The 23171-nt window shown below is 40.1% G+C and overlaps 1 protein-coding gene and 1 long non-coding RNA gene across 2 annotated transcripts in view; one reads left to right on the forward strand and one right to left on the reverse strand.

The window, feature by feature from the left end:
- Window positions 1-9872: 9872 nt before the first annotated feature.
- LOC127354647 (uncharacterized) lies at window positions 9873-14405 on the reverse strand. Its single transcript, XR_007881600.1, has 3 exons — window positions 14350-14405; window positions 12957-13106; window positions 9873-10626 (listed from the first exon to the last, which is right to left on the reverse strand). It is a non-coding gene; the product is annotated as an uncharacterized LOC127354647 (long non-coding RNA).
- Window positions 12623-23171, forward strand: part of LOC127354626 (ankyrin-2-like) — a 44279-nt gene continuing 33730 nt past the window's right edge. The window contains exons 1-7 of the mRNA XM_051384643.1: window positions 12623-13109; window positions 14399-14500; window positions 20925-21023; window positions 21996-22094; window positions 22224-22322; window positions 22473-22658; window positions 23084-23107. Coding sequence (XP_051240603.1) covers window positions 12966-13109; window positions 14399-14500; window positions 20925-21023; window positions 21996-22094; window positions 22224-22322; window positions 22473-22658; window positions 23084-23107 — 753 coding nt within the window. The 5' untranslated portion in view covers window positions 12623-12965. The remainder of the gene's footprint in view (window positions 13110-14398; window positions 14501-20924; window positions 21024-21995; window positions 22095-22223; window positions 22323-22472; window positions 22659-23083; window positions 23108-23171) is intronic.

Here is a 23171-nt window from a genome sequence, read left to right on the forward strand (position 1 = left end):
TGCAATCAACTCCATTATATAGTATTTTATTGTATAATGCCCATAATCTCTAAAAATAACTATATACAGGGCTCAGTGCCAGTAGAGGTTAAGTGGAAAAGTATGTTTTCTGTGATACTGGGGAACTGACTCTTTAAGCTGGTGGAGCCTCTGTGATAGAGAAAAAGTGTTAGAGATGCAAAACATGAACTGGCAGGTAAGGGAAACTTCCAGTGAAATATAACTAATAAAACTTATTGTTGAGACGGAGCTCACGACAGGAATAACACATCTACGTACTTGAGACAAAAAGAGAAAATGACAGTGTGATGTGAGGCTCTTAATCGCAGGTCTAAAAATACCGCCTGTCTCTTGTGTGATTGTCCTGGAGAAAAATAGCTTCTCCCTAGCCAAGTGGCTATGTGTCCATGTCTCTGTGCTCACCGAACCTGTGTCACTGGGCATTTACTCGCTGTTCTGGACTGGTGTTGACTGATTGCTTCCCGCAGTTGGATTTCTCCTCTGTCTGAACAATACAGAGACTGCGTCATAATTTGTCAACCCTCTGCCTGTGCTAGTCCACTTCCCTTTTGGTTGGATAGTGGGTACTTAAGAGCTCAGTTTGCAGAGATCAATTCAAGGACTGGATTTTATGTCCACTGCAGTCTGATATTGATAATTGAAATTTTAGAACCTCCAGGCTTCAGCTGGGACTTACTGGCCACCTTTTAGATATAAGCTCTCAGAGATAAGTTTGAGTACTGCAGCATATAAGAATAGATAAGGAATTTGTTATCTCCAATTGTTAAATGTTCTGACCTTAGGGTTAGGGTTAGCCTCTTATATTAGAGATGACTTTTGTTTATGACTACACAACTTGACCTACTTCTTGCTTAGCTTTAAAGATCCCCTTTCGAGTGAACTTACTGTATCATCTCCTCTTTCCCTTTGTATTACATCTCTTCCTCGCCCACATTCCTTCCCCTTTTTTCTTCAGCTGGCCATCCATCTTTTCTCCTCCAGAGCCTCACTTCTTCTCACTGCCTTAAAATAGGGGTTTGACTCTTTGAGTTTTCTCCTTGTCTTCTTGGCTGTCATTCCTGTTTATCTCTCATTCCCTCCAATATACCTCCCTCCCTCCCTCCCTTCACCCTGTCTGCCCCACACTCCTCTCCACCACTGGTCTCTACAATGAGATACTGATGTGCCAGGAGGTCAGATTTCACTGCAGCCTTTGACATTTTCATCTCTCTGTCCGTGTCTCCACTGCTTTTCTGTGTCTGCCTGCCTATCCGTCTGTCTTTGGGTCTCCACTGGGAGTGGTATGATGGGCTTCTGCAGGAAGGGGGTCCTAATGGAGCCATGGCCTTCATTACATTACCTCTGAACAGCCACACACACACACACACACACACACACACACACACACACACACACACACACACACACACACCCAAAGCCATAGCTGTCTTCCAATGAATGATGTCCAATAAGAGTGTTCGGCCAATCGGGGTCTCTGTAAGGTGCCGTTATACAGGTTGTATGTACATACACACACCCAAACACAGTCAGCATTACATAGCTGTATTTACCAGAGCTGTTAGAGCACTGGTCTGGTTATAAGTGCCTACACAGAGAACTGGGAAGGACCGCAAGTCAACCACTCTAGCACCTCTATTGATGGTTACCAACAGCTATTAAGAATTAATAGAAAGAAATACCTGCTTGGTTCTGCATTTTTGTGTACAATATTCAGGCATGATTCAGCAAGATACTGTGTGTTTGTTTGTTTACACTGTCAAAGATATATAATTTAAAAGCAAGCAAATCCTCACAAACTGGAACCATAGAATCTTTGGTATAACTTATAACTTATATAGTTGATTATTAAAACTGTTGTTTTTAGCCAACTGACTAATAGATTAATTGACTAATCATTTCAGCAGTATTGTTATTGTCTTTTGGGCTGCAGATTACCAGAGCTCTTGTTTTGTTCAATCAACAGTCCAAAACCCAATTAGATACAATTTACAATATTATAAAACTGAAAGAAGCAGAAAATCCTCACATTTAAAGAAAAAGTAGTTGTAGTAATTGAAAAGGAAACCAAACGATTATCTGATCATCAAAAAGTTGCAGATTAATTTTCATGTCAGTCAGCTAATCGTTTCAGCTCTGATCTTCTTTCTGTTGTTCTGAACCATATCCACCACTGCGTGTAAAGTTGACCTGAAGAAATCGCAACAAATATTCATATCCAGAGTTCACCTTAGAGAGTGACCATATTTGGCATGATACTCAGGTCTCCAAATACCAAATAGTCTCTTTGTAGCCTGGCTCTGATGCAATATACAAGCAACAGTCATGTGATGGTTCTCTTTGGGTTTCGTATGAGTTTCCATACTGTGTAACGGTGATAGGGTTGTGAGAAAAGCATTGGTATTCCTGTCCTGGATACAACATCCATATGGGCCATCAGCATGTCTATATTTGGGTACAAACAACGTCCTGACACTCCTGGACTGTCCTTCTTGGTAGTCATGGTACCTCATACCTTGTTGGGGTGGCCAAGTTATTTCTGACACCATCTCCCTCTGTCTTGTTTTACCCTGATGGATGTTTTGAAGGGCAGCGATAGCATCACTTCATGAGTCATAGTTTCTCATCTTTATTTTCTTGTTTAGGTGAAGGCTGTTCATCAAAAGAACACAGACAAAGTCAAAAAGTGACAAAGCAAACTTTGTTATAAGGAGAGACAGTGAGAGTACATAATGCATGAAGATGACTGCATTAACTGGCCACAGCTGCAGGATATAAGGCTATAAGGAGATGATTATAGAAGCATGTTATCTTAAGCTGCATCTTTTACCAGTCATGCTGTATAGAGAGCAGGTGTTTCTGGACTGGAGGGCAGTGGGAGGCATTTAGATGTCAATTATTCATTATGGCCTTATAACTCAGTTTCCCGTCAGACAGAGGGAGAGAGAGGAGGGCGTGGTTCGGGATCAATGGACTTCTCAGAAGCTCAGCTCAAACACCTTCATGTAAATGTGCTCTCTCTCTCTCTCTCTCTCTCTTCCTCTCTCTTTGTCTCTCTCTCTCTCTCTCTCTCTGTCTCTCATCAACTCCCTCTACACCTTCCACCTCCCTCCCCCCCTCTCCACAGCCTCTCATCATGTTTGAGTCGAGTAAGTGAAGGTTTTCTCATAGGAAAATGCATCAAAGCTTTTTGCTGTGTTGAGAGAATAGCATGGCTCATAGCACTACACACAGACAGAGGCAAACAGACACACACACACACACACACACACACACACACACACACACACACACACACACACACACACACACACATATATATGTCGGCAAAAAACACAAGACTGCTTTTGCCACGTGCTGAGCAAGAGGCTGTGGTGCAATTTCTAACTCCTGCAGCAGTTGGAGAATCAGAAGAGTGCAGTTTTGTAAAACCACCTTAATGCTTGTTTAATGTCCACACTCCTATTATATCTGAATGGGCTTTTATTATGTACACCTTAGGTCTAAATGCTTGCTGTGCACCAACTCAAACTCATCATTGGTTTTAGCCCAGAACGGAACTGAAAAGCGTGATTAAATGTTTATAATTGACCTCACATCTGTTTTATTTAGTCTGAATCCTTTTCTCTCTCACACGCACAGTGTAATATTACATTAGGTCCCTCTCTCTCTACTTCCGACAGTATCACTCAGCATTCCTGGTATGGCCGTGTACTGCCGCAAATTTTAGGTCATGCGCTTCATTATTCATTATACATTCAACTTGGAGGTGAAATCAGTTTCTGCCTCAGTACCCTTTGTCTTCTGACGCTGGATGAGATCAGCCATCAGATGGAAGAAGATTCTGCCAACATTTTAGCACATGAACTGTGGGTCAGAGTGGTAAAACGGAAACTGTGTTTCTCAGTGTTCTGCAAATGCATGCAACATTTGGGGGCTGTTGCTTTCTGCATGTGGTCTGGAGGTTGAAATTGGTCAGATTTCAAGATTAGTTAGACACAAATGAGCATTTAGACAATTTGCTTTTGTTCACAGTCTCTGATCTTTTAGTCAATTCAGCTTTGTCTCATATACGTTCAAATGTGCACAAGTCAATTTGAGTTTCTTTGGCAAAACTGTGTAACGCCGACATCTTTTTACATGTTCTTACTATTAAAATTTAGCTATAGAAAGCTGATTTAGCCAAAGAACGTCACAATGCATAACTGAGTGCTTTGTGTTTTACTGTTCTGAACAGTACATGCACATCTTCTAGATCCTATGACCTGAAACAAAATGCTCCCTTGATCCATTACATTACAGGCTTCTTCACACGCTTCCTACAATCTCAAGTTCATAACACCCTAATACCAGGATATTGACATTACTTAGCATTGATAGCATCTGCAGTGTGATGGCATGGAATATTTTCCAGTGGACTCCAGGTCTCTCTCTCTCTCATCTCATTAACAGGAACGGCAAACTGACGTCATGTGTTCCCAAGGGACTTGGGCAGCACTTCAAAGCGTAAAAAAAGGGAAAGCCATAAATTTGTATGACGGCCATTTCCAAGGCAGTAGGTATTATACCAAGCCTCCTGTATCAGGAGGTCATGGCATTGCATTTTACTGGTAGCTTTTAGATATAACACCTCATAAACCTGGCATCAGCTGTGGGAAGTGAATAATGAATTTACGGATGTAATCAGTTGCTTACTCATTTCTTATACAGTACTCGTAGTTTGCCTCAAAAAAAGGATGTTGAAGGCTGTGGCCTAATGTGGCAAAAAGCAGGAGCTGCAAGCAATCAGTTAATGTAGTGCTGCTGTTTGACTAGGGCTGCTACTTGTCTGTCTGTGGAAGTGGGGAGGCTTGTTAATATTGTAGAAACACTGAAGGACGAGATGTGCAAATATTACTGGTAAATCAGCTAAGTCACAAATCAGATTTATCCAATTGTGTGCGAGCAGGTGTCCGTGTGTGAATGTGCTACTGCTTCAATTACAACAGGGTGTGGCCTTCTTGAGTTTCTCCATCTAGTCGTCTCTCTCTCTGGGCGTATCATGTGACTGTACCAAGGTTATATGTCCCATCCACATTGCATTTCTCTGTTCCCTCCCCACCCATGTCTCAGTGTTACTACTCACTATATGTGGGTGTGGTCCGGATTCTGTGATCTGGATTCTCAATCGCCTGCTTTGTCCACTTGCTATTAAATTTGACTCTGTGTGATTTGGTTTTGTAAGAGACCGATAGAGAGGGAGTCGGAGAGAGAGTTAGTGTGTGTTATGTCCTTTATAGCTCTGACCTTTCTTAACCAGTAAAAGAGACTGCAAGATGACTTGACATTTAAATCATATCTGTGAGCTGATCCATTACTGTCTGCTCTGTATTTTGTTCACTCTGCTATTTGTTGACACAAGTCAGGCGTAATTTATATTGTAGACTAGCAATTTAGCCATTACCAATATTTATAGGAGCCTACCTATAGCACTATGAAGTGTAAATCAGTTGTCTTGTAGAGCTTGTTGGTTGATTTATGAAGCCCACGGGTTTGTCACATACCCCATTCCTCTGTTGAAGCTTTCGAAAACCTTCTAAAGTTGCAGCAGTCTTTCTGTTTAGACCGTTGTTTTTTTAACTGCCATTTAAGCACAAACACTTACACCACCTCCATTAAGAACCCTTCAACAGAAAACTTATGGTTTTGGATTTCGGCAGGTTGTAAAACTGCTGGGTTGATTTTCTCATGTTACAGTCATGTGGTGCAGGGTTCAGCTGCAGTTAGAATCAATATCCCGAAGGGAAAGGGTGAGCTGTGTGTGTGTGTGTGTGTGTGTGTGTGTGTGTGTGTGTGTGAAAGTGTGAAAGTGTGTTTGTGCGCACGCATATTCTTCGAGCTTCAGTGTTGGCACTGCGGACTTCCTGTTGTTGTCTTGAGCATAAATTCTATAAAAAATTTTCCTTAGGTTTCCGTATGAGTTGTCTCATGGTCTGAAATAAGATAGTGAAGTGAAGCCCGGGTTCCAAGTGTTGTTTACTACAGCTGACGGTGACCAAAACATATAGTACTATTCTGTAGAGGTCCAGTGTGGAGTCGAGTGAATCCATAACTGTGTTTTCATTTCATTATCTACTCAAAATAAGAATGTTTTTGTTACCTTAGAGCCCTTTATATCTACAGATGCTGCAGGTTGCCTTCCAAGCCATGTTGAACCACCATGTTTCTGCAGTAGCCGAGAACAAACAAACCAAACACTGGCTCTAGATAGGACCTTTCGCATTTTTCGAGCTTTTTGTAGCTCCGTAGCTTCTCCTTCACAGTTGGAGGTGCAGGGTGACACTGATCCTTTAAAGGAATAGTTTTGGAATATTTTGGGAAACACGCTTATTGGCTTTCTTGTCGACAGTTAGATTGGAAGATCTATACCACTGTGATGTCTCTGCGTTACATATAGAGCTGGAGCCAAGAGTTATTTAACGTAGCATATAGGGGGTAAAGGGGGGGAAATAATTTCTCCAAAGCTCCACAATGTAGGTGGTTAGGCAAATTTGTTTTTTCTTTTACTGCAAACCCAATCTAACGATGGGAACAAATAAAATAACCTTTACCTTGACCTTGTATTTCATTTTATTCAATCCATTTACAGGGACTCATGTCCCAAAACTATTTCACTTCAGGTGCTGTAACTTGCTGGAAACTATTCTTTTAAGCCTTGACATCTCTATAATAAAACATAATTTCTCAACATAAGAAGTTAATTAAACTTTTCAGAACTGAATCTTGTTTAGAAAAGAATCTACTGAATTTGCTGTACAGGAGTTTTCTCATCCAGTAGCTATGGCAGTGGCCCTAGATCAATCAGTGCTGCACTTGTGTCGATAGTAATGGAAAAGTATTAAAATGTGGAAAGCAGTTGCGTCGCTTTGGATTTGCCTTATAATCCACTCTTTTAAAAAGTTGCTGTTGATGTTGTTACTGCACACTCACTTACCAGGTTAGCATGAGCCTAATGCATCACTTCTACCAAACAGATGTAAGCACTAATGAAAACATCATTTCCCAGTAAGGGGCATTTGGGAGGGGGTTGAAAACTATGGTCATAAAAGATGCAAGGGCTTCAAGAAGTCTAAATGAGTCATCTTAAACAGAAAGACCCACCTTCCATTAAATCTCAGATGCATTGTATACTGCCAGACACTCATCACTGGCAGAACTCCACTAGTCAGCACTGTAGCTCCATTATCAGGAAGACAAATCATCAACAACAACAACAGCAACATCCAAGAACTGAAAAACAATACGATACTAGCTCCCAGGAGCAGAGGGATGGCTTAAGGAAACAAATGTTTTTGTATGTTTTAGGTCATTTATTTTAAATGATTTTCTTTACATTACAGCTAGCTATATGTTCCAAAGCATATCATATAATCGATTAATGCATTTCTCCAACTTCCCAGGCAGTCACTGGTTCATGTGAGGTCACGTCAGTATGATATGAAAATAAACTTGCAGACAACATTGTGTTAATTTGGTAATTTCTCACTTCAAAATGTCTACAAGCAAATCTACATTCATAAATGTAAATGTGTGTGTGCACGTGATGAAACACATATACAACACCTGCATACACATCCACTTACAATTTGAAGCATATGAACAGGCTCATGAAGAGATGTGTGCTGGTGTCTGCGTCTCCCATATCTGCCTATCATAGAGTCCTAATGGGCCGTATAAAAGCCTTTGGATCTATAAAATGAAAATCAGACCATTAACCCCTCCCCATGTATGAGATCCACTAAACAGAAACAAAAGCTCGCATCAAGTCTCTATGGTGCCCTCCCCCCTCCCCCCTTCAATGTAATATGACTCCTAAATGGCCACTAACACACACTTACACTTAGTTTTTAATGTATTCACCTAATCCTCATTATCTTGGAAGAGTGATGGATGGGATCAATTGAGGTCAGTGATCACCCTTTGCTTATGTATAGACACTGGAAAGTTAGTAGAATAGTATTAATAAAGACATACTGTGTGCGCACACACACAACTGTAACAATATCACAGTAAGAACAGTTTCAGGCTCAACTAACATGCGGATCAATAAGATTATAGATTCTGTCTGTTAAATCTGAAACTCAAGAAGTCAGGCAATGCAGTAATTTAGATCTGCTTGCATTGCACAACCTACTGTGTGTTATTGGGATTTTCTTTGTGTTTGACTTTCGATTTTTAGGACTTTAATGGTCCCGTGTGTAACATTTAGAAGGATCTATTGGCAGACCGTGATTCTACAGTAGCCTTTAACGGACTAACTAGACACTGGCTGTAGATAGGGCCTTTCACGTTTTTCGTGAGTTTCGCGGCCACCGTAGTTTCTCCTACACACTGTTTAGTTAGTTACAATCTAAAACTTCACCACTAGATGCTACAAAATCTTATACACTGGTCCTTCGAAAGATTAGATGAGACATATAATGTGCACATAGTTATTCCTAGGAAGCGAATAATATGCATACAATATAAAGGACACTTTTGATTAATTTTGATGGTATTTAAACACTGATTAATTAATTAATTAAATAAGTAGATCTAATGAATTCTTTATTTTGTTTAGAATGTCAGTATTAAAGAATAATGATGCAAAATGATACCAAAAAAAACCATCCTCTATTTACTATGTTAATACAAAGATTAATAGCTGTCGCCTTAAGAAAAAAAATACCTTATTCCACATTTCACCAGCAGAGGCTGCTAGAGGAGCAGAGCACATCCACAGAAACGTTCCTACAGCAGGATCATTATGGAACTGAATGAAGCACTCAGGCTTTATGCACCCGAGTAGAACATTTTAGACTGCATTACAGTGTGCAGTGATTCAGCAGATCTGTCCCATTCACGGCTACTAGAAGAAAGATATGTTGCTGATGTTGTTGTGGTGAAAACATATCAGGCAGAATGTGTGATCAAAAATAGAGGTGTGAGATCGTGTCCCTGTCCCTGGTGCTGAAATTTAAAACTCTTAACATTAGCTGCATTGACAGAGAGAGACCTTGACACCCGTCTACTGGTGGCACACACATACACGGACGCACGCGCGCACACACACACACACACACACACACACACACACACACACACACACACACACACACACACACACACACACAAGCTGTCAAATCATATTCCATCAGCTACCAGTACCGACGATGCAGTGCAGTTGAGATTCAGACCGACCCACTTCCCCCCCCATGCAGGGGGAAGCCTGTAACTTGCAGGTGATTGGGAGCCACTGTTCTGTGCTCCCTGCTCACTAGTCCCCCTCTGGACCGGGTGGTGCCTCCCGTCTTCTCTGCTTGCTCACAGAAGGACAGCCTGTACCCAAGTTCACCCTGTTTTTCTTCCGCCCTACTCTTGTTTCTCTTCCTCTCAGCTGCCCCTTTTTTCATCCTCTTCATTATTGCTTTCATTTATTTAATAAACTGTTATATTCATGTCCTCTTTTTGTCCCCAAATACCTCACTCATCTGTATTGTCTTCTTCTTTCTGTATTGTAGATGTATTTTTTTCTTCAGAAATCAAACACACTGTTGAACCCACTCATGTCCAATGCGTTCATACTTACTCCATTTTAAGGTCTTTCCACAAAGACACACAAGAAGACCATTAATGTCACTGATTTTGCGATCATGTAAGTTCACAAATCCCCTAACATCTCCAAAAGGTTTAGCCTTCAACTTGATCTGTGAAATGAACAGAAGAAGATGGAAAGCAATGTACAAAACAAAAAGGAAAAAAAAACATTATAATGTTTAGCTAAAATAAGACACATGAAAATACTACTAATTGTATGACATTGTTTACTGACTCATTTGGTTCTTTGGTTGAACCTTTGCATATACACAAAAGTTGATTTTCATTTCTACCTTGCTGCTCTTTTATGGAAGCGCTGGAAACACTGGATAATCACAAAATGGTTTTAATATTCACCTTATTTCATTCTGTCCCTTTAGTCCAACCCATCTCCCCTCCTCACCAATTAAACTTCCTTTTCAACTCATGTGTCCCTCTTTCCCTCAGGATAGACTGCACTTTCACAGCGGTAGTAAGAGAGAGAGTAGTTACGGCTGTAGCAGTCAGCTGGCTGTTGGCATGTAGCCTCCCTAAACCCCTCACACAATAAACACTTTTCCTATGACTGTAGCCCACATACACACACACACACACACACACACACACACACACACACACACACACACACACTCTCTCTCTCTCACACACACACACACACACACCAACACGTTTTGTAGCCACATCTGTTCTCTTGGAGTAGGGTTTTCATGTACATCTGGACTGGGTCATTCACTATGTTTGTGTGTGTGTGTGTGTGTGTGTGTGTGTGTGTGGGATATGTAGTGAGTAAGCGGATGGGTCTTACTCTCATCATTCAGCAACCCTTCAGTCATTGTCCCTCTCTCATGTTTGTGCACATGAATGGTTAACTTTCAGTCAGCATATATGGACATGGGGACCTCTGAGCATTTTGTGTGAGAATGTGAAAATCCAGTAGCTTTTTCCTGCGTTGATTTGGATGGATAAAGGCTGATTTTCCACTTGAGCTTTCTCCTAAGAAGAGAGAGAAGACTGATGAGAAGAACTGAAAAGCAGGGAAACTCTTAGTTTGAGACAGGAGGATTTTTTGAGCCAATCCATGGTCTAAGGAATTTTGTTTAGTTCAAAACACTAATTTGCTATGTTTAACTGTATGTGGTGCTTAGTGTTAGTTAAGGACGTATGAAAGTTAACTAAGTGTAACTTTACTACCTAGTAAAAAAATGTTTTGAGAGGTAGAAAGGTGAAGTCATGGCCCATGCTGCAGCCCACCTGAAGAAAGCTCGAGAGTTCGAGCAAAGTGTCGAGTACAGAGCTCTACAGAAAGCCAGGGAGAGGAGGAGACGGCAGCGCGAGAGAGCCGAGCGAAAGCGGCAGGTAAAACACACACAATCCTCTGACGAAGTCATATCCTCAAGTTTGATTCATGCTACCATTTTGATTTCCCCAACACATGCCCCCATGGGTTCAAGTGTATGCTGTTGGTGTTGGTGTTAGGATATTGTGTGTGGGAGTGGGTTGTGGGGGTTGCACAGATGTGTATGTGGTTGACCAGTTACAGTGTGCTGTGGTTTGCTGTCCTGCTGTCCTCTCAGATGATTTATCATGTAGGGTGAGGGAGATGGATGATGGTGGAATAGATGACAGATGTGAGAAAGGCTCAAGCTCAGAGGGAGGTCACATGCTGATGGTATCAGACGTTGTATGGGGCAATCTTTTGGTGATATTTAAAATGAAAGAATATGTTGAATATGAAGTAGAAATTCATGGAGAACGAAAATGAGGGGAGTCAAAAGAACAGACAGAACAGATGCTTCTACAGTATTTTAAACAATCCAGCTGTTTACAAAGGCATTATAACTGCCTGTGTTTCGCTCATGCTGGAAGATGAGGCTGAAATGCCTCCTGTTTTTTGCTATTGTTACTTGGAGTTTAACCGTAAGCACTGATGTGTGGTGGTTTAACTGTTAAGTGGAACCACATTTCAAGTATTATATTATTTGTATTTTCTGTGGCTGTGATGTAAACACAAATACAACTAACACTTGAAATAAAAGAATGTCTAATCTACTCAAACTTTGTGAACTGTAAATAGTACTTTATATAATAAATTACTTCTGAATACACTAGGTGGCACACACTCAGGTTACTTTATTTGAATCAAACTTGTTTGACAGCTCTTGTTCTCATCAAATTAATATTGTGTGAGTATACTTGGTATGATAATGCAGGCCTTGACAGTGGTTTTAAATTACCGTAAGTGGCCTTGTGTGCACATAAATGCAGCTGCTAATGAGATGTTTATGATACTGAGTAGAGTTTTGATGTTCCTCCGGTGTAAGCATACATATACATTTGGACAGAGTACTGTATAGTGTATAATCCAGTATCCTCCAGTACATGATGAACTGCAGGTCAAATCCTGTAAAGATAGAGAGATTACAGCTGGTTCTCAATCAATCCAATCTGTGCTTATGTGGGGGTTTGCTTGGCGTGGAGACGAATGAGAGACATACTGAAACATAGACAGACAGTACTGACAGTGCCTTCTGTGTACTACTGCATTCAGTGTAATGTTTCTGGTTTTGTTACCTGTTTGCAAGTCTGTTATGATGTGCATTTGTAATTACAGTCTGAAGAGGCATATAAACTTGTTATCCAAATTTTTAACCAGTATCTGGGATATTCTGCAACCATGGCTGTAAAAGGATGTGCTGTTTTCTGAATGATGAACAATGTGTTTTGCGTAAGGTTACAGAAATTTGAGTGCTGTGTTAAGGCTCGACTATCATTCCACCATGACCCCCGGCGTTCCTGGAGAGCACCGCAGGCCATGCGGTCTCCAGCTTGACTCCATCCCCAGCTGTCACGCACCCCACCCTGGGTACACACAGCAAGGGGTTGTGGTCTTCACTGGAGAGAGGGTCTGGAAAGGTAAAAATAGCCAAGGCTAGAGAGACAGTGAGGGTTTAGTGTTTATGGCTGCAGTTGTTATCCTACAGAGAGAGAGGAGAGGTATAGGAGGAGTAGGCATGACTGGGCCTTGGCTAGACTCAGTGCACACCCTAAGACAGAGGTATCCAAGACTGGATGAAGAAAAGGAATAAAAGGGCACAGAGAGGGGAAAAAGTGGTGGTATTAGTAACGTAAGTGAGATTTAATGGATGTAAGATTGACTGATGCAGGCAAGCAACAGGAAAGTGCGCTGGAGAGGCTTTTAACCTAAGGACGCAAAGTGAGAAACTGCAAGGAGTGGACTTTGGTGGAGCATATGATAATAGCAAACAGTGAGTGAAGTGAAGTGAGTGAGGAAAGGCCACAGTTTCATCTTGGGGAATTATTACCTGATTTGGATGGTAACCATGGGCAATGCAGCAACATGTAAAGCATGTGGATCAGATAAAACTTGTAGGAGCAGTGGGAGTGACAAAGATTCAAACCATCACACGGACTACTACGGAGCAGCTGACTCTGGATCTGACGTTGATGATTCACTGGTAAGAGGTGGACAGAAACACGGTTCATCAGCTTTTCTATTACATATGTTGCACTGAAGAAGCGCTCTTTTCTGTGGGGGTGTGTGTGTGTGAGACGTCTGACCCTTGACCTTACACATGGTTGTGGCCTCATCCCAGACATGCAATGGGGAGTTTAATTGTGCTGACCTAACAAGTTAACACCCAATGGTGTTTGACTGATGTGTTACTGTCCCACTGAAAAGGTTAAAACCTTGTCAATGCTCATTCAGATTAATGTAGACCGTATTCTTTTGTAAGAGTAGTGTGTTCATGCGGCACAATAAAAGCTCCAGACATTTTTTTATGTGCATTTTTCTCAATTTTCTGACATTTTTACCAGACAAATAGTTGAATAATCAAATAGATTAATGAGTAATATACCAACAGACTTTATATTGTACATTTTCAAATATTTTGGACCCTTATTCTTCTTAGTGCAACTTTAAGATATTTGTTTTTGTTTTTGTATTTTTCTTACTTGTTACATTTAAAAAATATTTAATTTACACTGAAATGCAAAATGTGTCAGCTTTGATAATAAGGTTCAACTGTAAAACATCCTCCCTGAGTATACACTGTGAGGAGTTCAGTGACCTTTAAAGTCAACTTTAAATTCAGTGGATATCCTACATAAATGCAGCAAAACGTGTTTGTGTGTGCGTTTGTGTGTGTGTGTGTATGTGTATGTGTATGTGTGTGTGTGTGTGTGTGTGTGTGTGTGTGTGTGTGTGTGTGTGTGTGTGTGTGTGTTTGTTGCAGCTGCTTGTGCAGTCTTGATAGCTGGTGGTTAAATTTAGAATAGCCTACTCAGACAAACTATTGATACAAGCAGGAAGTCTGACTTCCATAAAATGATAAAACCCTCTCTGAACCCTCTGCATTAGCCTTTTACATCAGATAAACTCCCATCATGCACAGCAATAACAAGCCACATCCATCATTCTAAACTGACTTAATTTTTTAATGTGGATTTGAGCATAAATAGAACTAAGAGATGAATCATGTCTGTAAAAACGTTGGAAACTACATGGTCTGAAATATTTTTTTGTATTTGTGTGTGGGTATACACAATATATTTTGTATAATAAATAGAGTCTGGCCTAAATATGTTCTCTAACTAATCCTTACTGTTACCTTTATACGTATTCCACCTGTACCAGGAATACCAAAAAAAAGAGACCTTAAGAGACTTAATGAAACCGAAACATTGAAAACATACCTGTATTCCTGTTCCTTATGTTACTTCCTTTCTGTCTTCATCTGTTTAGTCCGACAGTAACACCAGTTTCCTGCGGGCTGCCAGAGCTGGGAACATAGACAAAGTCCTGGATTTCCTGAAAAATGGAGTAGACATCACCACCTGTAACCAGGTAAGAAAAATTGTCATGCTTTTGGATAACTGGGTTTTTGTTATGAGGTCTTGATTCAGATTATAATATTGACTGCTTAATTTTGTAGTTGCATCTAACTAAACATTTATGAAACACATCTAGGATTCAGTTCAGTTGCGTGTGAGAATACTATGTTAACTATCAAAGCAGACTAATTGATTTCCAATTTTATCCGGCAAGTGTTGACTCATTTTGAACATTATATATGTAAAAGAAAACAAGCTGTTTTATAGGTAAGTAAATCAAGTTTTTGTTTTATTTGAGATATATGTGTTTACCATGTCTATACAACAGAAGCTACAGAAAATATAAAAATTAACTAGTTTACTACACTTTATGTTTTTTACAGTTTTGAATATTAATTACAACCACATCGGGTCAGAATTGGCACACCAGAAATGTTTGCTTAAATCGGCTGTTTAATGCTAGTAACATACATACATTACGTGCTACTGTGACAATAGTAGGTCAAAGCTTTTAACTGCTGTCTGTCAGGCCCGCTGAAGCTCACCTTCAGGCTGCTGTGTCACGGTGGCATCACACAACTGAGCTAGGTCACCGCATACCATAACCTGACAGGTTGCGCGCTATCTCACATCATAATAACCACATCTACAATTAGTGCCCTCCTCTTCCCTCCTCCACGCCCATTCTTCCCTCCAGTCTCAGCTATATTTGAGGGCTCTGTGTCCCTCTGACAGCTGTTCTTACCCCTCATAGTCACCCTCACCCACATTCCACGGAAGGAAGAAGGATTGGGCAGGGTGCAAAATACTTCCCCCTAGATCTCTGTTCACCCTCCCCCTGTCCTGTCAATGTTAACATGATTTACAGTAGTCACAAGGTAGCTTAAGGGAGCATGGGAAGTGTGGCCATGTGAGTGTGTGATGTGTGTGGCCGTGTATATAATCAGATACTCATATTTTGTTCTGTCTCATTGTTGTAATTTTCCAGCAATTTATTAGCAGCTATTTATACACTGGGCTGTAATTGGTTGGCAGGCCGGAAGTGGCCACTGCCCACCCATAGCTCTACTATTTGTTGTCATGGGCACTGTGGGTTTTGTTTTGTCCACCAAGAGGGAAGCCACACACACACACACACACACACACACACACACACACACACACACACACACACAGCTCTCTCCCTGCAACAGGAGAGTCCTGCCCTTCATAGTATCTGTCAGGGGTCAGATGATCACACTTGAGCCCTTGTCAGGTGACTAAAAATGCAAGTGACATTTTCATATATATCCCAGTGATGCACTCACTTTGTGTGTGTGTGTGTGTGTGTGTGTGTGTGTGTGTGTGTGTGTGTGTGTGTGTGTGTGTGTGTGTGTGTGTGTGTGTGTGTGTGTGTGTGTGTGTGTGTGTGTAAAAGAGAGAGAGTGTTTCTGAGAGAGTGTGGCCAATATACTGCAATGTCCTTGATGTAATTTTGTTAGGGAGTCACACGAGATACAACTCAGCTGTGCAGTTAATTGTAGCTCATTTTACTTTGTATTAAATAACTGATCACACACACGCACATACATAGATACATCAACAAAGACAAACTTATTCCATTGTTATTGTTATTGTCAGAGGCCACATTCAAATTTACATTACATGAATGTCAATCTATTTGTGTGTGTCTGTTTCTGACTACACGTACTTAAATGCATGCACAAGCTTATACACATACATGCACACATTCCTAAAAGCCCAGTACTTATATTCCTATGCAGGCATGTTTGACAGTGATACTGTATGTAACTACCAGTCACCTGATACTTCATCATTACATACATATATCATTATGATAATATGGTCATGGCTCCACTATCTATTCATTTAAATCATATTCACTTCATGTGTGTCTTTCAGTTGAAGAGTGTGGTCAAAATAAAAGCACACAACACCAATGTCACTTTCTGATCAAGGTGTACGATTGTACTTAACGGCGGATCTGCCACATGTTAACCAGATGAATTGTTTGCATTGATGGCAGCAGAGGAGTGGTTTCTTACAACACAGTGGTATGACCACCCTGACTATGCTCATTGGCATTTGCCATTTGAACTATAGTAATATTTTCAGGGAAATACCAATTTCCACAACCACCACAGTGATAGGAGATGATCATTCATAAGTATCATGTTACCTGTTATTAGCAGCAAAATTGCTCTGAAGGAAACGACTGGATGTGAATCATGTCAGTGGAAAAGCACTCCACACAATTACAGAGCCATTATCTGTAAGAGTGCTGTCAGCATTGCAGTCAGTAGAGTCAGAGCTCTGTTGATAAGAGCACTAACAGACATGTAATTATATAAATCTAAAATATCTGGTCTGTTTAATTGGAAGTAACAATCTACAACACATCTGCAGTGACGTTAGATTTAAACAACCTCATATGTTCCTAATTAGAAATTGGATTTGTGAAACTCACTCAGGCATTTATAAATATCAGCACAGTGCTGTCACTTGGATTAAAATAATACTGTTAGTTATAGCATGGATCATGGGGGAACAACATCCCATTTTCACAATGGGTGTGTTACAGTTTGATATCCACAATATACATAATTATTTATGAATATTGGGAGACTTTTGAGTGTTCCCTTTGCCGGTGTGTTCATTAATAACTCAAGAGTAAGATCCTAGAAAGCAGCAACAGGGTGGCGAGGGCCAAAGTACAGCGCCAAGGGCAGAAAGCTGTCCAAGTCAGTTAAAGAGAGGGAGAGAAATAGATACACTCATCCTGTCGGCCAATTCCACACTCAAACTATTGCACAGATTTTATGAATGAGATAAATTAAACACCTTCTTGACAGATAACTTTAGCTCCCAGATTATAGGTTCTTGTTTTTTGTTTATAGGCCTAGTGTATAAGTGTGTGAGAGAGAGAGTTTCTTCCACATATGTGTGTTTGTGTATGTGAGCTGTTTCATTTCCATGTCCTTACAATTAAAGGCCAGACTTCCCCCTCTAATCTCCCCAAATGTTAATCCTTGGTGAGTGATATTACTCTTTAATCTGCATGCATTTACATTATGTCCTCTTTTTCCTCTAACACTCGCCCCCTCTGGTACTTTGGCCTATCAAACAACACAAGATAAACTCTTTTCATCATGTGTGATTATAACAAAGGTCAGTGGTCATAGGGGCGTAAATGTTAATCTGCGCTGGACAGGACTCTCCCTCCTGCCAGGAAGCACTACAAAACTGCCAGGGATCACTGCGTTGGGCTTTATGTCCATTAGCTAAATGAAGCTTTCACTTACAGCTCAGAGAAAAGGAGATTTAGATCAGTTTGTGTGTGTGTGTGTGTGTGTGTGTGTGTGTGTGTGTGTGTGTGTGTGTGTGTGTGTGTGTGTGTGTTAGTGTGTGTGAGAGAGAGAGAGAGAGAGGCAGTTTTGCTTGTCTCTCCTGGAATACATAATGGTTGAAATGTGATTGAAACGCTCTAATAAGATTGCATAATTCTTGCTGTGTCATTGAGTCCTCCATTTCAGAACCGAGGACGGAAACTTTCTGAATGTTCAAGCCGCAGCAAAGAGCACCTAGACTCACATTTAGAAGGTTGTTCATCTCACCTGTTGCAATCTGCAGTGAAAATGTCACTGATTGAAGTAACGTGACTTAATGATTTACTGGAGTGATGACATTAGAACCATTGGCAGTGCAACCTGACAAACCTCAAGAACATCCTCCATACCAAAGTATGAGAGCATATAACCACACCCATCATCTGATGACTGTGCAACATGGGATGACGGGTTGCAGCATGATGATAATAAAGACGATCTCCATAGGGATAATCAATCAGTTAATTGATCAGCAGATCAGCAGAAAATGTGTTGACAACAATGTAACTGACTAATTGTTTTGGTAATTTATCAAACAGAAATGTTAATGATTTACTAGTTACAGATTCTTAAATGTGAGGATTTGGTGCTTTTTTTTTAAAACAAAATCAGCAATTAAAAAATGCAACCTTTGGATCTAGGAAATTATGATGAGCATTTTTTTATTTTTTACAATTTAATGAAATTTTATAGACTAAACTATTTATTATTAGTAGTGGGAAAAAAATATAAATAACAGAAAATAACAGTTAATTGCAACTGTAGTCCATAATAATGGGCTAGAGCTATGAGGCTGAGAGATGAAGTTGGTGTGATTTTGCGTTAATCATTTAGTTGTACTTTTGATAAGGGATGAATGGTTTAGTAATTTAACAAAAATGTCAAATGTTTGCTGTTTCCAGATTCTCAAACTGGAGAATTCTCTGTTTTACATAATTGTACAACTGTAAGTTATTTATATATATCTATATATATATAGATATATAGATATATATAACATAAATATAACTGACAGACTGATAATAAAAGTAATCGTTAACTGCAGCTGTGGTACGTAACTGTGACCAGGATGAAAGATTTGAATTATGAGTTCACTTCCAGTGTTCTTCACTCTGCAGGGGTGAGACTAATGTCAATAGGCAAGAATAAGATTTGTTGAAATAGTTCTTCAGATGACTTCTTGCTGACTCAGATTTGGTCAAGAAATTTAAGCATGAACCCATCAAAGGGCCATTTGTGCTTCACTAAGTTATCTTTTCAATTACAATACTTTCTTTCATTAGAAACTATTTGCATAAAGACATCAATAACTTTTTCAAGTATTTAATTCTAGGACATCATGGCTTTCATTTTTACCATTTAAAGTCATGTCATATATCTTCGACACAGTCACTGACTTGACCAGACACTCACTTAGATACTTTGGCCTCTGAGGAGTGCCCTCTTTTTTCTTTTTGAAAGGTTGACATTTTCAGTAGCTTCTAAATATGAGTATCCATGTTTGTCTGTGTGTGTGTGTGTGTGTGTGTGTGTGTGTGTGTGTGTGTGTGTGTGTGTGTGTGTGTGTGTGTGTGTGTGTGTCCTACATACCCTCTATGACTGTGCAGAAACATGACACCCCTTTGGCTGTTTGGCATTTGGCTAGCCAGAGAGACAGACAGAGAGAGAGAGTTTGTGTATGTGTGTGTGTGTGTGTGTGTGTGTGTGTGTGTGTGTGTGTGTGTGTGTGTGTGTGTGTGTGTGTGTATGTAGGTGTGTGTATTCATTTGGTTATTTGTGTGTGAATGCATGTTGGGAGGGAAGGAAGGGGGCAATGATAGAAGTGTTAGCAGCATAGCAGCTCCTCTTTTACATCAGTGCCAGGAGAACCTTCAGAGCCAGAAGCCACAGTTCCTCTCTGTAACCCATCTGATAGAGCCTACGGGGGGAAGAAGAAGCCAGACAGACCCAGAAGCTTGGATCTAAACTAGGGGAGGGGAGGGTGGGAGGCAGAGGAGCGCTGTTGATGGTTGGAGCTCCATCACTTCTAAATCCAGCTTGGCAAACTATTTATGAAGTCAAAAGACAGAAAATAGCACCAAAAAAAAGACTTATGAAGGAGCGCAACGCATAGACAGGAAAGAAGAAAGAGAGAGTTTAACATTTGGTTTGAGAAACAGAGCAGGGGACCTGATCGAGGACGCCGTTTAAAATACTTTCTAAGTTTGCGCGTTTCAGAGAGACACACAGCGCAGGATGGAAGAAGAGGAGGATGAGGTGAATCATTCCTCTGTGTGTCTGTATATTTCTATCTCAGATTTCCTCTGTTGCGTGCATGTGTGTTGCGTAAATGTTGCGATTGCCTGTCAGCATGAAATATTTACACTCTGCTCTCCTCCCTAAACTGTAGCTCTGGTTGATGGACCAGAGGCCTTTGATTTAATGCTCATGCCAAAATCTGCCTGAAGGAGATATTTTCTCTTCTCGTACTTTTGTTGTTTATTAAACATTTTTAGAACTGTGAATCAACCCACTGTGAGAATTTATTTGATCAACATGTATGATTGATTTGAAAGTTATTTTTTAGTGCATATTTTACACGCAGAAACATTTAAATCTTTTTTATATTGTTATCTTGTTGAAGAAACAGTTCCCACAACATATAACATTGTTCTAATGTAATATTAACCCCTGGCCTAAATGTTCATAAGATGAATACAATATAGCATAATTAGATAAGATAATAAGACATTACATTATACTGTAGACTTCACAGTGGGAGTATGCATTTAATGCAGGAATACTGTATTTCAGTGCACTTATTGATGTTATTGTGTTCACTCCCTGCATATTCTGCCTCCTATAATGTATCTTATGCAGGTGCTGTATTATATATATATATATATATATATATATATATATATATATATATATATCTCGCTCAAGCTCTATGTTCTGGAGCTTAATACTTGTAATGTAATTCTATATGAACCACTCAGTTATGCAATAATCACACGACCACCTGTTTTCTTGACGTATCATGTTGATGTTTTCTTTTTGTTTTCTCTCCAGAATGGTCTGAATGCACTACATCTGGCAGCAAAGGAGGGACACAAGGATTTAGTGGAGGAGCTGTTGGAAAGAGGAGCACCTGTTGACTCTTCCACCAAGGTACATGTACACATTTATGTTATGTTAGTTGTTGTTATGCTTTATTGACTTTTCAGATATGAATATGTGACAGTTTGATCTTTAGCCGTATATGAGGGGAAGATGTGGAAAAACAAGAAATGAGGGAGGGAAGTCAGTGACAGCTGGGTGACAGAAAGAGAAAGAGGGAGATGAGTGCACAGGAATGTAAGTATATAGTGGTATCAGTTGTACTATGTAAATCAATGCTTCTCTCTATGAAACTTGATTCACAAGGATGGTGGTTATTTAGGGAGAAAGTCACATGAAAAGAGTTACATTTTCAACTTTATATATTTTCAACTTTATATATTAACAAGACATAAGACCTTATGTGTGTTTGTAGATTTTTTTATTAGATCTTTTTTTGGTGTCTTTTTGAATTTACATTGACAGTAAAACAAAATTAGAATCAGCTTCTCCAAGTCTTCAGTTTTGAAAGAGGTTGCAGATGATTGCATCATGATTAGATATTCTGCTTTTACTGGAAAAGGGAGGGGGGGTTTAAGCTACTTGGCAAGCTGTTCGTTATGTGACTGTGAATGCCTAAAGTGTCAGGTTTAACATCCAGCAACAATAAACAGCTGGCAAGGAATCTGTCACCCGGCTTCCCATGTCCTTGGATTGACATGAATATGGCCTTTGATATTAATCGAATAATATCCTTCATGTCCTAAAAATAAAAACCGATGCAAGATCAAAACATTTGTCTATCAAATACGCAATCTAATATAGAATATAGAATATAATGCATTGCAGTAGATTAAACTACCCAACAGTATATAAAGAATTTAAAATCAGAGTTACAGGAACCATTTTTCTGCAAAATGGCTTCTTTTACTTTTAAAAAATCAAGTAAATTTTGCTGATAATACTTCAACCAGCTCTGATTTTTAAGGTGTTTATACAGGATACACACTTGGCTGGTGGCCTTAACCCTGTTTTTCTCTACAGAAAGGAAACACCGCTCTCCACATTGCCTCACTGGCCGGTCAGAAAGAAGTAGTCAGACTACTGGTGAAGAGAGGAGCAGATGTCAACTCTCAGTCACAGGTAAGAAGCTTAATGCACCCAAAAAGTTTGTAACACCAACACCAAGAATATGATCTTACATTACGTGTGTGTGTGTGTGTGTGTGTGTGCATGTATGGACTGTGTGTATTTACATATATTTCTCTACAGAATGGCTTTACTCCACTCTACATGGCAGCCCAGGAGAGTCACTTGGAGGTGGTGCGATACCTGTTGGAAAATGAAGGCAATCAAAGCATTGCAACAGAGGTAAGTTTGTGTGTAAAATACCTGTACATGTGTTGAATTGAACACATTATGAAGCTAAATACTTTATGTACTAATATCCCTGTCTTTCTTACCTTTTCACTAAATATATAGTCTTTCACTTTTTTCTTGTTTCTTCTCCGCTCCTTCCAGGATGGCTTCACTCCACTGGCCATCGCTCTCCAGCAGGGCCACAACCCAGTGGTCTCCCTGCTGTTGGAGCACGACACCAAGGGCAAGGTCCGCCTCCCAGCCCTGCACATCGCAGCCCGCAAAGATGACACAAAGTCTGCCGCGCTGCTGCTCCAGAACGACCACAATGCCGACGTCCAATCTAAGGTGAGCGAGGGCAACAGGAAGAAATTGATGGAGGGGGTAGAAGGGTGGATCTGGAGTGCCAGACGGGAGTGGAGCGAGAGATAGAGGGAGAATAAGAACGGAAAGGAGGGGAGGGTGTAATTACAAAATGGGAGAGACAAGGAGAAGTTGAGGGGAGGTGGCAGGAAGACTGAGATAATGCATCTGACTGAATGGATAATTTTTCATGTTGACAGTTTTATTCATTTTATCGATTATTTTGTGTCCATTTAGAAATATAATAATAGTAATGTACAGAGTTGTACTTGTTTGCGTTCTTTTTTTTTGTTCTCTATTTGTGTGACCTTGTAAACTTACCCTGTGTTTAACGTGGCTGTTGTGATAAACCCTTTCCCTAACAAACCAATACCCTATTCCCCCTTTCTCTCTTTATGCGTCCTAACCAGATGATGGTCAATAGAACTACGGAGGTATACAGACTCATCCCCTCTTCATTTAATTCCTTTTTGTCATTTTTGACCATCTCTTTCAGCT

Source organism: Dicentrarchus labrax, unplaced genomic scaffold (assembly GCF_905237075.1).
Source record: "Dicentrarchus labrax unplaced genomic scaffold, dlabrax2021, whole genome shotgun sequence".
In the NCBI taxonomy this organism is placed as follows: Eukaryota; Metazoa; Chordata; class Actinopteri; family Moronidae; genus Dicentrarchus; species Dicentrarchus labrax.